Here is a 17106-nt window from a genome sequence, read left to right as displayed (position 1 = left end):
TTATAATTGGTCCATCCTTATAACAGCACCTGCATTTAACAATATTTACAAAAAATGCATACTATGTCTACAAGAAAAATTTGAAATAATTACACATGCAAACCCAGAATGTTTATTAAACAAAAAATCGAAATTGATTTCTAAATGCAGGCACGAAAATAAGTTTCTTTTAAAAAACTATAAAAATAAGTAAGCTCAATTAATAGTTACATTAAGTCCCCTTTTAAAAAAATACTATTTTAAAAAAGCATAAGTAATCATTTCTAAAGAATTCTTTTTATAAAAGTGTCAGCAAATTCTACAAATGTGTGAAAATTTACAATAGTTAAGATATTTGCAACTTCCTGTAATTTAATTTCTGGTATAAATTGAAGTTTTATTAGTTTAATCATTTCTGATAAGTCTTTATTAATGAAACACAGTGTTAAAAGGAAAAAAAAATTTGTGAAGTGATTTCCTACTAATTTATAATTGCTCTGTTCTTTTAAGAACATTAAGCAATCTATTTTGTAGTATACATTTTAAAATTGTTTAAATATATATATATATATATATATATATATATATATATATATATATATATATATATATATATATATATATATATATATATACATACATATATATAATATATATTAATTATTTGTTTGAATATTTATATATTCGAACAAATAATTGGTTTTAATCAAGTTATAACTTTTTAAGGATTTTGTTAGTAAATTACTAGAAAAGTTATAACTATATGTTTAAATATTTCAAACAATAGTATATAAAAGGAGTTAAACAATATTAATCTACAAAATGCTCTCAAAAATGCACATGAGACTTGATTTTAGGGATATTTAACTAAATGTTAAAAAAACCAGTTGTATTATTATAATTTGTATGATTATGATAATGAAATGTTTGCTTTGTAGACAATATATTCCACAACTTTCTAAAGTATAAAAATTTCAAAATCCAATTAATAAAACTAGCTTTGGGTGAAGGGGAATTAACTAATATTTATGCTTCAAAATCGCAACCATTGAGATTAGAGCTTACACGAGTGAAAGAACTAAGAAGTTCAAATGTTAGATGATAACTTTTGCCCAGAAGCTCAGAAAAAAAGCATAAATTGAGTTTGAGTTATGTTTATAAACCCATTTATATGTGTTTATAAACATAAGTTGCATTTGAGTTGCGTTTGAGCAACGTTCGTAAACGCAATTTATATGCGTAAGTTGCCTATTTAATGCGTGTGTAAACATATATTCATATATATATATACATGTATATTTATGAGTATAAATTGAAGGAAATCTAATTACATGTAATAAAATAATAATTAAAAATTACATTAAAAATAACTTTATAAGTATATATATATATATGTCTGTGTGTGTATATATATACATAATTTGTTATTCACCTCCTCAATGCCGAGAAGGCCACTACAGATGAGGAGGATACATAATAGTGGTTATAACCCTCTCTCAACTCTATAACTTTGAAACACGAACAAGGATCTGCAGGGAGAAACAAATTGAGCGCGGTACTACCAGGGATGTGGTGGGATCGAACTTGGAACATCTCGCTTATGATGCAAGCGCTTTACCACTACACCACTATATATATATATATATATATATATATATATGTATATATATATATATATTTATATATATATATATATATATATATATATATATATATATTATCTAATATACCAATTAAATAGAGATTTAAAAAAACTCACTTAAGTCAGATGTTCTTAGGTAAGATAACATATAAGCATTAGAGCATTGTGCTCTCTCTTCCTTTAAAACAATAACAAGGAAAAAATTAAACAGAAAAAATATTAACACATAACTGCAGCAATAGGTGAAGCAGCTTTAAAAAAGTCACTAAAACAAAAAATTTGCTAAAAAAGATAATAATAAAATATAGCTAAATAATAAAAATCAACTATAAAAGAAGTTGTGTAAAAAAGTATAAAGTAAATGAATAAAATTTATAAATAAAAAGTATATAAAATATAAAATAATAGAAAGTAATTATCAAAATCTATTAAAAGTAGTTATATTATTGAAGCACAAAAAAAAAACCCCAAAAAACACAACCTCAAAACCACCATAATTATTTTCGATGGCCTCTTTTTTTGTTGCCTAAAATCAGAAAATTAAATTAGTAACTATAAACGCATACAAAAATCAGAAAACTAAATTATTAAACATAAATGCATACAAAACTTTTAAACCATTCAAAATATTTACAGAAAAACAACATTGATAAAAAAATTTTAATTAATAAATAAATGTTTAAAATCTCACTTGTGAAACAACATCATCATCAAATTTGAACCACTATAATAAAAATATCAAAATTAAAATCCTTTATAAAAGAAAAACTAAAACTAAGAAAACATTTTTTTTACCTTTCCATCACCACAGGGATTAATATATACAACATAATGATCATCATGATTATCACCTACAGCACAAAATAATCTACTTCAAGTTATTTTTGAATCCAAAGAAAAACAATATATTTTTTATTAATTATAATTAATTTTAATTAAAATCATCAACAATTTTAAAAAAATTGTTAATAATTTTAATTACAATTTTTTTTTTGGATTTAAAAATTTTAAATTCAATTACATGAGAAATAATTATAATAAATAAATAAGAAATTTTTGATGTGGTCAATCAATCTCAAAAACTTAAAGTCTAGGCTTCCATTACAAGAATGATTTATGACTCAAATTTGTCCATTTCAAATTTTATTTTTTCTTCTATTACATTTTAAAATGTTTATGACAAATACTTTTACAAAAAATAATTTTTTGAAAAATTAAAAAATTAACACTTTGTGAAGGGAAAAAATATGTTAAAAATGTATATTCCCTTTTTATTTTGAGAAAAAAAAAATCAAAATTGAAATTTAAATAAATTAAATAATGATTCTGAATTTATTTTTCAAATTCTATAACTAACTTTAGAGATGAATGGCTTTGAATGAATGATGATAAATGATTTGAGTAACAGTACCTAACATTAGGGTGGGCATTTTTTTCAGAATTTAAAGCTTTTTTTTAGAATTTTAACCGGGGTTTTTACCAGTGGTAATATTTTATCTAAAAACGCTAAATACCAAAAAATTTGAATTTAGATCTTGAATTTGAATTCTTAGATCTCCCACAACACACTAAAAGTTAGAATAAGGGATGGGGCAAATGTTGCACAATCTTTTTTCCACTAATTGTTATCTATTTATTAATCATTAAAAAATAATTAAACAAAATTTAAATAATTTATGACTATTTGTATGTGTCCCACAAAATATTTATTAGAATATTAATAAATATACAATTATTCACGTTACTGAAATGTTATTTTTTTGTTTGTTGAAATTTATATCAATTGATTTCTTTGAGTAATATGCTGCATTTCTGATGCTTTTCTACAACTTGAGCAAGTTGTTTTTTTCTACTGGATTAAAACATTTGTCTTTAATGTCTCCTATAAGCTTGTTATTTTGCTCTGCAATATACCTGACACAAGAAAGATTAGATACAAACTTTTTTGCAATGTTAAAGTCTTTCTTTTTCAAGAAAATTTGTCCACCAAAAAAAAAAAAAAGCTTCACTAGTTCTCGATAGTCCTCATGAGGAAAAGTATTTCTCTCTAAGCATTCCATTGCCCTTTTTTCTTTACTTTAAGTGCTTGTTGAAAGACTCAAAGAGCACTTGAATATGATGTCTACATTCAAGTCGTAGTAGAAATTGATTAATTTTTTTCTCAATTAGAATTGCAACTCCATTATGCACTTCACTTTTTGGAGCTGTGCAACAACAAGTGCAACAACAGATGCTTCTAGTTACCACTTATACTAGATTCATCATTGAACAACATTAAGTTTAACCAGTTCTGTTGGCAATTTTAGGAGAACCTAGCAATTTAGGAGGTGACCCTGCATACACAACAAGTTGCTCTTCCTTTTTTCCAGTAGTTTGCTTAAAAGTTTTTCCGCCTCAATGAGTTTTCAAAAGTTCAGTAGGAATGCAAGTTTCTTCAATTAATTTAGCTTCTTGAATTTGATCTTGCTCTATAAACTAATGTTTTTGAAATTGTAATATCATTTAAAGCTACTTCACCTATTGCTAATGTCTACTGAAAAGTTTTTATCTCCTTCATCTTCTTCCATAACATCTGAAGGAAATTTAGTGCCTTTGCTGATTTCATTATCATCAGTAATAGTTAAGTAAAATTCAAGGTTTTTGAGTTGCTGTTTCTTAATATGAAACAATTCCTTTTTTTTTTTGATTTTTTGTGATACTGTTGCTTTATGTAACATTGTTGCTCCTTTTTTAGCAAAGATTTTGTCTACTCCAGCCCTTGAGTCCACTTGAGGTAACTTTTGTTGGTTTTTTAGGAATTTGCAGTCAATAAGCCTCTTGTCGTTACCAGAGTGTTTCAGCAATTGTTCATGTCTGTATGTGGTATATCAAACAGACTGTCCAGTTTCAATGTCAAAGATATAGTTTTTTGCTTTAATTTTTTTTTTGCCTTCCTTTTTTTAGAAACTTATTTTAGTGTCTCATATTTAGTTATTAAATGGACAACCTAATCAGCGCAGTCCTTCCTGCTTGACTTCATTGAAATACGAGCAAGTAATCAAAAGTTTACAACAATATTGCTAACTAGATGATTTGCAATCAGTCTTGTTTCTTTTCTATATTCTTTTTTTTTCTCAAAAAGATATTTTTGCAAAACAACTCTATTCAATGGGTAGCTTTCTTCCTTTAATGTTTACTAAGGAAAAATCAACAATGCAATGATTAAACAAGAAAAACGCCTGCTTTTTTTAGCAGCAATATTTTGTTTATAGCAATAAATAGAATATATATTGGATCTAACAAACGTTTTTTATGATCTGAGTAATGTCTCTCTGCTTCAATAGATGCATTATTCACCAGATTTTTTTTAGACCTACCAACCTTTTTTGGAATGAAAGCCATTGCCGTTGTTTCAAAAACTAAACTGATTTATGTTATACAACATCTGTTAGTTTTAAAACAAACCTCTTGTGGAATAAGCATAAGTAGTCATAAATTATAAAGTTTTGTAGAACTTTTGATTCCTTAGTGGTTAATAATTAAATTTAATTAACCCCACTTTAAATTAAATTTAATTAACCCAAATTTAAATTAAATTAACCCCACTAAGAAACAGTAACAGTTAGTGGGTAAAAATAATGCGCAACACTTGTGCCTTCTGTTGCTTGAACTTCCAATGTTGTGTATGGATCTAAATATCATTCTAAATTCTAAATTTTTGGTATTTATTTTGTTTTTAGATCAAATGTCATCACTGGTAAAAACCCTGATTTGAATTTCAAAAAAAAAATTTAAAATGGACCACACTACTAGTAAGTGACCGGGGTTGATATTTGACTAGGGCCAGGTTCAATAAAATATAGCCAGGCCTGGGGCCGGGTTTATGACCGGGGCTGCATAAACATTTATACATCCTAAAGAATATTTATTTTATTCAAAATTCATGTTATATTTTGTATATATATGCATATATAAACATCATTATGATCAACATGATCACCATAATCATCATTATTATCATCATCATTAAAACAATGATGATGATCATTATTATCATCATCATTATTCTCATTATGATCATGATTATCGTCATCATCATCAACAGCATTAAAGAGGAAGGCTAAAGCCTGATAATGATGATCATGATGTTCATGATGATGATGATGATGATGATGATGATGATGATCATCATCATCATCATCAGGCTTTAGCCTTCCTCTTTTATGCTGTTTGATACAACGTTTTTTCTAATCTGTCTTATATTATGTCTCATATTATAATAAAAGGATATTGTATGCCAGAATCTAAATATATAGCAAACATATATGTTCATATCCATAATATGTATGCATAAAGTGCATCTTGAAAACTTTTATTCCTTCTGGAATAAAAGTTTGAAAGCTTTTATTACTTCTCTTCAATTTTAAGTCAAGCCTCATTCATTCTACTCTACATTTTTTAACATTAATTATTTATTTCATCTTTTTTACAAGAACATCTCTCTTAAGAACAAATGTCCTTTTATTATTCCAAGAAACCAATGTAAAAAGGTCCTGTTGTTAAGCTCTGTTATTCTCAGTTTACTAAATCTTGTACCTTATCTCAGATATTAGGTTCTATAGACTTTTGGTAAGTCTTCAACAGTGTCATAAACTAAAGTAAGTCTAACATTTATTCTCTAATTCATCGTTCTGATCTTTTTACTTCTCCCCAGAATGAAGCAGAGTTATTTCAGAAAAAATCTTACTCTAATTTGACTCTTGAATATAATGGCTATACTCTTCCTGACAGTTAAACTGATTAAACCATTGTTAAACATCGAAATCACTCTGGCTTCCAATGCTTAAGTTAATTCTTAATTAAACACTTTTACAGTTTGTGCTCCAGACAAGATTTCCATTATAGTCTTAAAAAAGTGTTCTCCAGAACTCTCTTCAATTTTTGCCAAACTTTTAAAAAGTGCTAAATAAATGGTTCCAATTTTTAAAACTCTAGAAAACACTTTGATCTCTCTATCATATGCTTAGCCTTTACTCTGATTTTAGTTTCTTTATATAAAGGCTTTGAGGTTTTTAAACTATTTCTTTCTAATTGGAGTAGTAAAGCTATTCTTGAAGACCTACCCTCTGCTATATTTCAAGTAACTTTAAGGGTACAGCCTTTGCTCCTGTATTATTTTATCTACAATAATGATCTTCATGAAATCTAAAGTAGCTCTTTTTGCAGACAACTCAATTTTATACTCTTGTCTTGACAAAAAATCTTGACTTTTTAATTGCTTAGAACAAGCAGCCGATTTTGAATCTGACCTCTCTTCTGTAACAGCCTAAGGCTTGCAGTGGCTTATGGATTTAAATTCCGGACTTAAAATCCACAATTTTTGTTAGACAACAAAACTCATTTATTTACTGCAAAAAATATTGTTGGCATTCCTATATTGACGAATAACAACTCTTTTACTTTCAGACAAAGTCTAAAAGCACATTGTAAATGGAATTAGACCTGCTTATCTACCGAGCTTGAGGCACTCTCCATTGTTGTAAGGTTCCATTTCTTTTTTTTTTCTACAAATACAATCATGGTCAATGGTCAAACGAGCTATCATCTCATAACGATAAATAAAAATAAAACGACAACTTTTTATTCAACAAATTGCATCCTTTCACTGTATCTGTTCCTTGATGCTATGAAAACTTTTATTAACTGTATCATTTATAAACATATCACTGTATCTGTTCCTTGATGCTTTAAAAACTTTTATTAATCCAGTTTTTTTCTTTGCATATCAAAAAAACCTTACAACTCTTACCCATCTTTATGTTATTTGCGGTAGTGGTGTAGCGGTAAAGCGCTCGCTTCATAAGCGAGAGGTTCCGAGTTCGATTCCCACCACGTCCCTGGTAGTACCGCGCTCAACTTGTTTCTCCGCGCAGCGGCCTTGTTCGTCAAGGTTCGTGTTTCGGAGTTATAGAGTTGAGAGAGGGTTATAATCTCAAGTATCCTCCTCATCTGTAGTGGCCTTCTCGGCCTTAGGGAGGTGAATTTAAAAAAAAAAAAAAAAAAAAAAAAATTTTTTTATGCAACTTATAACTTTTTAAGTCTTTTGTTATGCATTTCCTAGTATTTTAACTTATTCTCTATTTTAAAGTAACTCATAACTTAATAGTGTTAGCTTGCAATCTTTTTGGAAGGAAATTAGAGTTTAAATATATATATAAATGCATGCCAGTATTTAATAAATAGTAAATGTAAGCATAAAATTATAATATATTAAGTATTATCAATTTTTTTTTAGCCCCCGCTATTAACCCTTGCTAAATCTTAAAAATTTTGCCGGGGCCGAATTTGCAAAAAGACTCATATTTAGCCAGGACCAGGGCCTCGATAACTTACTACACACTAATGAATAACTGATGGCTTTTAGAAAAGAACAAATAACAAACACAAATACAAACTAATAGATGAAAAACTAGAAAGCTATTGTGCAAATAAAACTACTCTTTTTCTAATAAAATTTCAAATTCAAAAAATTTTTATATAAAACTTTACGAATATTTATTAAAACAAAAAATTACCACTATGCACAAGCACGGCATGTAATGTGTATATTGGAGGTGGTGCGTTTGCTTGAAACTCTGGTTCAAGAAATTTTTCTAGATTCAAAGATTCTGGAAAAGCATATCTGAAAGCAAAATAAAGCATTCATTTTAATGCAAAAATAAAATACTACATAATGAAATAGAAAGAAAATATTTTATTGTTCATTTACATCACTTACCTATCATTAATTTTATAGCTTGTCTCTGTTTGAGGATCGTATTGAAATCGCAGCAAGTGCAAATGTAAAACAGGTGGAAAATGTCGAAATATAACACCCTTTTTAGCATCCTGATTTGAAAGCAATTTTATGTTAAAAACAATAATAATAAAAACCACACAATAAATCAAATAAAATGACAATAAATAAAAATAAAACAAAAAATGATAAAAATAAATCAAATTTTTATAAACACCAACTTATGTTTGATTTTTGCTACAATATAAAAGAAAAAAAATTGAAAGTACTGCAATACTAAATGCAACTCTAAAATATTAGTATATAAAATACCATGCAGCACTTTATACCACTGCAAAAAATAGTTTCAACAGGTGAGTTTTAACGGGTGATGCGAAAGTTATCGGACAAATCCTAATTTCATTATTTGAGCATAATAATTAGTTTTTGTGGTTTTATGCGTAGGCATAAACGTTCTATAAAATATAAACTTTATTATTTGAAACACAATTATTTAAAATGAGGTTAAATGCAGCTGAACGAGAATCTTTTCGAAAGCGACTAAAAATGTTTTTTGTAAATAAACCTAATATTAAAAAAAAAAAAAATTGTAAATCATTTTGAAAAGGAAGGATTTGCTCGAAGTACAATATATGATAACCTAAAAAGACTTGAAACTGTTAAATCATTTTCTGATATAAAGCAGTTAAATCATTTTCTGATATAAAGCACCCTGGTCGTCTGACATCCTGGACTAGAGAAAAGAAAGCTGAATTAACGAGACTTGTCAACAATCGAAAGGGGTCAGTCAGAGAAAAATAGGTATTAAATTCGGTGTAAATCAATCGACAATTGGTCGTCAGTTAAAAAAAATGAATATTAAATATAGAAAACATAAAAAGACTCCAAAATACACTATAGAACAACAAATAAAGGCAAAGAAAAGACGCAGGAAACTAGTTAACCAACTCTATAACACAAAATCGCTTCTCGTCATCGATGACGAAAAATACTTTTGTTTTGCAGGGGACAACATGCCTGGAAATTCTGGATACTACACAAACAACAAAAAGACATGCCCAGAAAGTGTTCGTTTTATAGGAAAAGAGAAATTTCCAAAAAAATTATTAATGTGGATAGCCATATCTGACCGTGCTATGTCCGGTAAAGCTGTAGCGATCAATTCATCAATCTATATTAATGAATGTTTAGAAAAACAACTTCTTCCATTTATTCACAAGTATCATGGAGACTTTAGCTATTTATTTTGGCCAGATTTAGCAAGTTCTCATTATTCTAAAGATTCTCTAAATTGGATGGACCAATATGTCTATTACGTTGATAAAGAATCCAATCCCCCAAATGTGCCTCAAGCACGACCAATTGAAAATTTTTGGGGACATTTGGCACAGAAGGTTTACGAGGGAGATTGGCAAGCTTCAACAGAGCAAATTTTGATTGATCGCATTAAACTAAAACTACAAGAAATTGATTTAAACTTTTTACAGTCGCATATGAAAGGCGTCAGAGCAAAATTGAGATCAATTGCAGATGGGGGTGTTTTTTCATATAAAAATTTCCGGATCACCCGTTATGCGAAATTGAAAATAAATTTGTAATTTTATTTAAGCAATCCTAAATTCGTACAAAGCGTCAAATAAAAACACGATTTTGTTTTAAGATATAAGAGCAAGTAAAAAAGAAAAGTCTAAAGAGCTAGCAATTATATAATCAAATAACTTTAAGTATTTATAATTTCTAATTATTTTTATATTTCTAATTCGTCTTGGAGTAGTTGTAGTTATTATTTTAATTTTTTTTCACAACTTTTTATAACTATTTCTTATCTTTTTCTATTTGTTTTAGTTTCATTATTTTTTTTGTCATTTTTCTGTATTTTATTATATTACTAACTTATTTTTTAGTTTATTTGATGATTTTTTTTGTTGGCGATATCAACTGAATTGTGTTATTTTTTGTTTTTTTAACTATGAGTGACATAAAAATTTTGCTTTACGTGTGAATGATATGACTAAGATAAATTCATAAATTTTGAATGAAAAACATTTTAAAATTTTGGATTAAACAGTTTTTAAAATATACTTTATGAGCTTTATGTATGAGTACATATTCTTTTAAAATGGACTTCCAAATGGTTTGAAGTACCTTTTAAACAATCAGCAATAAGAATTTAATAAAATTTTTTAAGTTCATAGGATATCAAGTGAACTTAAGTCTGGCAATTGGGCACATTTAGGTAATATAATAATTAAGGTAATGCTTCAAAAATATTTCTTAAATTCAACTTGCTGTATGACAAAAGGGTAAATCATACATAAGAGTACAAAGTTTTTCTATTAACCACAACATAATTTTTAGATTGTTTTAAGCAAGCTTCTAAATCTTTTTTTTGTAAGCATAAACATTTAAATAACAACAGCATTTAGTTTAGGGAATAAAATAGTGATAAATGTATAATTTCTTTCTTCACTAACTTTAAATGTTTTTTCTGATATAAAAATTCTTTTTGAATCACTTACAGTGGCAAAGTATTGACTTGGTTGTATGTTAAGCTTATTCCTAAAATAAACTTTTTTTATGTGCCTGTGTATATATTAGGGTGCATTGAAATGTGAAAAAAAAAAATCAAAATTTATATATGTAATAGCAACAAAAAGTTGCCTTATTTTCAAATCATGGAATTCAAAAATAAAATATAATAATGCTCTTTTAGGTGCCCCAAAGGGGTAAAAAAAGGAGCTAAAAAATTATAAAAATTTTATTTTTAAAGTTTTAGAATTTTTTTTATTTTCATTTTTAAGGTTCATATTTATATCTAAATATTACAACAAAATACAATATCACCAATGCTGCATAAAAGTAAACAACATAACTCTTAGTAACATAAAATAAAAAAAAGTTAATACAACTTTAATACAAGTCAAGACAATGCTTGAAATGCTGAAAAGTGAATATTAATATTAAATTATGCAATTCTGTATTCTGCAATCATAAATCCGTCTCTTGATTTATGATCGCACACTGCTGCCAATGCTTCAGCAACAACTTTAATGCAATGTTCAACAGCTTGAATGTGACATGGAAACTTGGGATAATCAATAACAGTTGATTTACCAGTAATGACCATCTCTCTAATAACTGCGTCAAAAATGTCAAATGTCAATGGAGGTTCTGTGATTTTAGTGTTTTGCCAATCAATGAGATCGATGTAATCAGAACTGTCATAGTTTAGTTTAGAAACAATAAATTGTCTAATTCCGGTAATTGGCTCTGACCTTGCTTTTAAAATTCTGCGCAAACCTAATTCACAAATATGTTTTCACTCATCCATAATCATTGCAAGTATAATGTTTTCATGATGAGCAAAAAAGCCATTTTGTTTTATAGCAGAATTGATATTTGTTTTCCACAGGTGCCTATTCCATTGTTTCATGTTTACAAGAAGTTTAGACTTAATGTAAAACCACATTGGAACATAAACACAGACAATATAGGTAGTCAAATTCTTAGCTGCTCACAGCTACGCAGCACACGGTTTGCCCTTGTTATCTGATAACGCCATTGGATTGTCAAATGTTGACATTTGTGCCATCACATCCAATAGGTATTAGTTTACTTAACAAAATTTTATTCATGCAGAAGTAATCTATAAAACTTCATCAAATTCATCAAAGCAGAGACATCATATATTATTTAACTCGCCTTGTGCTCATGTTATTTCATATTGATACTTAAATCTTTTATGTCGCACCTTATTCTGATTGATAACATTGGCTATATTCTCAGGTTTTAATAATCTAAAGTCTTCCAAAACTGCTGATACTACAGCTGCGGCTGATCTGTCAGAGAGTCCATATCTGTTGCATGCTCTTCCCAATAATGACATGCTTTGTTGTAGTACTGGTGATTGTAGTGCAGAGCATTTATAAACAGTCATATCAGTTCTATGCTTCATTAACCTCAGTGTCACTTTCAGAAACTTTTCCTAATTTGCTCTCACTTTCAGTTCCAGAACATTAAATATTGAAATACTGGTATTACTAGTATTGGATATTTTCTGATACTTTTCAGTTAAAACTTCATCAGCTTTTCTCTTCTGATATTGTCTAATATTTTTTGTTGCCACTTTGTCTTCTGTACCAATAAACATTAGGCGTTTCGTTCGCTAATCAGTTATGAGATACAATAGGCTTATATCTGACTCCAACCACCTATTCAAGGAACTCCGCACATTAGCGCGCCAATTAGTTCTTAAGGGGTACAATCTTGGCATCATAAACAGATGCATTACTAAAGCCCTACAACACACACAAAAAGATCGTATCCACAGAAACAAAAAACCCGATGACACCCACATCTTCTCTGCAGTCACACCTTACAATGAACAAGGTATACGAATCAATAACGTTATATTACACAACTGGCACCTTATCCACAATGACCCGCAACTCTGCACACTGTTTTCATCAGCACCCACCCTTACACACACTAATACACTTTCCCTCAGAGATAGACTTATTCGCACTAAATACACTGCCTATCACAATATCTACACATCCACTGTTTGCTCTGGTTCGTATTTAGCCGGTAGGACGTACTTCAGCCCCCACCCGCATGTTACAATTATGTATTTTTAATTACTCTACACATAAGTATGGTATATTTTCTATGTATTACTATGTTAGTTATGTTTTTTACTTTGTTTAATGATAATTCAATAAGGACCAAGTGTTATATTATTACTCCTTCGACCTGGATAGATACATCAGAATACACTAGAAGGCATTTACAAATACCCCTTTAACTAGCAGGCCTAGACATATTTACATAAAAATACTAGATGTATGACTTACACACTTAACCAAGATATTACTTTGCCAAACCACGGAGGACGCGATCGCATCATCTCACGCAAGTCTTGATAGAGAACGGTCCTTTGTTAATAAAGAAATGAATGGAATATGTTTCCACCCTATGAATACCTGGCCACTATCCATACAGATGATATTCTGTAACATAACTACAACTGACACTGAAACAATTAAACTGACAATATTTTTGATTGGTAATGTATGCTCTCCATACTTAATATTCAAATTCTTAATTCTCGGCTTTAGAAAAAACCGCGCAAAATATAACAAAAGATTGTACCAACTGCTGTGGCTAGCTAGAAACATCGAGAACCACTCACATAGATGGTTTTATTTTGACATCTATCTCAATTCTATGAGATATTTAAACATGGATCCTTGTCCACAAGAATGTAATAACCTCGAGGAAAAACAAAATGATTTACCCATATTTTATCTTGAATAAAAAAATATATCACAATAAAAGCATTTTATTTCTTACTTAAATACATACTAACCACACAAGGACTACAACGACCAATCTATGCAATATACTTTTTAGATACGGTAAACACCATAATAAGACAGAAATAGATTACGTGTAGCATGCAGTCTTTATAAGACAGATCCATTTGTTCATTACTTTTACCATCCATTAAATGGTAGATTAGTCAATTGATTTACCAACTTTTGATGTAATTTTATTTTTTATTTTCATTTTTTTATATTCATTTTTTATTAACTTTTAGTCACTCATAGCTTACGTTATGAGTTTCGCTTGCTTTTTGTATTTGACTACCATATTGTTAGATTCTCAGGAATTTCATCTGACGTCGATAAGTCAGTTTGTTCTAGTTTTTCACTATTCAGTCTTCTGTAGCGTTTTTATGGTTATTAAGTAAACAATCTCTGTTTTTAACTCGATTTTTTCAGTACGCTAGGTACTGTTTAATTTAAATTAAAATTCATTCTACGTATTGATTTATTTCTCATTTTTGGTGTATCCACTAATTATATTGTGTATTAGCTGGCTATCTTGAGTGGTCTATCTATCAATTTGCTATTACCTTACTATTTTCAGTTAGGAGTTATCTCCATCTCTCAGGTGAGATTTATGTTCCCTGAACTATTTATGTTACTAAATTTTACATTACGTTTGTATACCTTTACCACGTACTACATTTTTTCCTAGTTCATATCGTTGCTATCGTTAGTCGTGAATTCTTGGATTGTTTTAAATACATATTTATGTACATAGATTAGACATAGATCAGGCATATCGTTATGTAAAAACGGTAAGTCACTTTGAAGTACTATGTGCTATCTGCTGCTTATTATTTATTTTGTTGTCATTGTCACTATTCTATATGCTTTATCGTCACTATTTTGTATATATATGTTTATGTGTATGTATGTATGTATGTATGTATGTATGTATGTATGCATGTATGTATGTATGTATGTATGTATGTATGTATGTATATATATATATATATATATATATATGTATGTATGTTTGTATGTATGGGTGTATGTGTGCATGCATATATATAGGTATTTATGTATGTATATATGTAGGGATATTTGTATATTTTTATGTTATGAGTGCGTGTAGTTATACACATATTTACAGCCACACCACGCGCATCCCTCACCAACCTCACGAGATCTCTAAGAATGTTGGAGTTATATTAAAAACTGGGATAAGGATTGGGATTTTTGGCTTTTGTAGTATAGTCCTGTTATATTGCAATATTGACTAGCATGATGTAAAGTGCAGGTGTTGAGATCTGTTGCAAGGACACGCCCCTGACAAGTGGCGTTAGTGCAGGTCTCGGGCTCTCCGAAACGTCATTGGTGATCGCAGTGCATTCCTGAGGAGGGGATCACCATTATTCACTACTTAATTCTGATTGGTTACCATGGTACCAACATTTTTTGACTTATATTTTGACCTATTTTTTTACCTCTTGTACCCATATATTTTTACGCCTTAGTAGCTTTTGATTATATATTTATTTTTTACACAATATTTAATACTCTGCTGATGCACAGATAGTTGTCAGTGTACAATTTTTTATGTTTAGTATATTAATTATACAAATTTTATAAACAATTTTTTCACACATACGTATCGGTACTATAGCGTAGTGGTTAGTGCGTTGCGTCATAATCAGGAGATTCAGAGTTCGAACCTTGTAGAAGCACACACGAGTTTTTTTTTTTTTTTATGTTGCCCGTACCATTATTGATTACCAACTTTTTATTTACTTATTTTATTATTTTATATTGTATGACATTTTTAGTCATGACAGTCATCAATACACCTAGGGATTTACACATACTTGTTCACTCATAGACCATTGTTTTATCAATTGCTTAGGATGACTAGGGCATGAGTTATTGTCCACCCTCTTCTTGTAGCTCCCTAGTTTTATTCCCCCTACAAAATAGTCTTTACATTCATTCATGATTTTTACCCAATGACATCATCTAAAATCTACTTTTATATTCACATCTCCCAGGTCTACGTAACTAGACAGCTCCGTTGGTCACTTTTTGCGATCATTGTATCGCATAAACATACAATATTTTTATACACTTCCTGGTGGATTAGAAGGTTTTTTTCTTCCTTATTTATTTGATCTTTTAATTCTGTCATCGATTTTTTGTAGGTAGAAATAATTGTGTTTGTTAACAATTTGTTGCATTCATCTTCAGATAATATATAAAAATTAGATGTTTTGTCTACCTTTATTAATGTTTTATACCACATAAATATGGATTTTTTCATATTGTCTTGAAACTTGCTTTTTTAAGTTGCAAAATTTTATTGATTTAACTAAGTTTATTAGATCTTTTTCGAAGGAACGCATATCATTTATTTGTGGTGGGTATTTTGAAGATTTGATTTTGATGATTGGCATGGTGCCTTAGGATATCCACATAATGTTCCCCAATGAGTCGCCCCCCTATTTTGATCAAATCACCTACTCCAGATGAAGATGCTTTACTTATTAGCGATTTACTTGACTTCCAGTAATTACAAATTTTGGCATGTTGTCAAGCCTGTATTTCTAGAACACCATGAAAAAGCTGCATCAAATAACAATAAAAAGATATTGATGTCATATATTAACACCAAATTACTATAAAATTGAATTTAAAATTCTGCAAGAAATTAAGATCTTAAGTAGAAAAATGAATGCTTTGAAAGCTTTAAAGAAATATGTTCCGTGTTGAGTTATCAGTAACTCAACGCGGTATTTATTTACCTTACTGAAAAAACAAAAACAAAAAAGCCAAGAATAGATTTTCAGTGGTTTTGAACCAGTGCTTATAAATTATAACTTCAATTGAAAAAAAAATTAATATGAAATAAAAACTTGTTTCAACACTTAATTTTGCAGTCAAAAAATCCTACATTTTCATTATTTTAGTGAGGTGGCTAAAATTATGTGTAAAATTCTAGAGGAGGTTTTACTAATATCTGTTTAACTATGCTTTTTTTTTATTTAGAAGGTAGTTAAAAATAAAAGATAAATTGCTAATGGGTGCTAATGATTCTACTTTTTTAGAACATATGGATCCATCAGAGTAAGATGAGAGCTAATTTTAATAGATAGAGCTTGATAATTAAAATTAACTTGATTAGTGGAATCAAGAGATAATATTGATAAAAAGTTCTTAGCAAACAATTCAGCTTTGTTTTCAGGTGAGGTAACAAAATCTGAGTAGGAATAAAAGATTCCATGCCAGCCTGAACCCAAGAATTTATATAAGAAGCACATTTGTCAGCAGGAAGTCGAAAGATTTCTACCCAAGAGGTATCATGAAGAAAATCACAGAAAGAGTCTCAG

General features: G+C 28.9%; 1 protein-coding gene across 2 annotated transcripts in view; it reads right to left on the bottom strand.

The window, feature by feature from the left end:
• Positions 1 to 17106, bottom strand: part of LOC136082905 (ubiquitin carboxyl-terminal hydrolase 7-like) — a 157998-nt gene that overhangs the window by 65099 nt on the left and 75793 nt on the right. For both annotated transcript variants that reach the window (XR_010639822.1, XM_065802316.1), the window contains exons 11-16: positions 8379 to 8488; positions 8176 to 8282; positions 2417 to 2472; positions 2313 to 2345; positions 2103 to 2147; positions 1739 to 1799 (exon numbers count right to left, since the gene is read on the bottom strand). Coding sequence is in view for 1 of the 2 variants with exons in the window: in XM_065802316.1 (XP_065658388.1) it covers positions 1739 to 1799; positions 2103 to 2147; positions 2313 to 2345; positions 2417 to 2472; positions 8176 to 8282; positions 8379 to 8488 (412 nt within the window). In the remaining variant the exon portion in view is untranslated. The remainder of the gene's footprint in view (positions 1 to 1738; positions 1800 to 2102; positions 2148 to 2312; positions 2346 to 2416; positions 2473 to 8175; positions 8283 to 8378; positions 8489 to 17106) is intronic.

The sequence above is a fragment of the Hydra vulgaris genome, chromosome 08, assembly GCF_038396675.1.
Source record: "Hydra vulgaris chromosome 08, alternate assembly HydraT2T_AEP".
NCBI classification, from domain to species: domain Eukaryota; kingdom Metazoa; phylum Cnidaria; class Hydrozoa; order Anthoathecata; family Hydridae; genus Hydra; species Hydra vulgaris.
The sequence above is the reverse complement of the archived record's forward strand: the minus strand, read 5'-3'. Positions and strand labels throughout refer to the sequence as shown.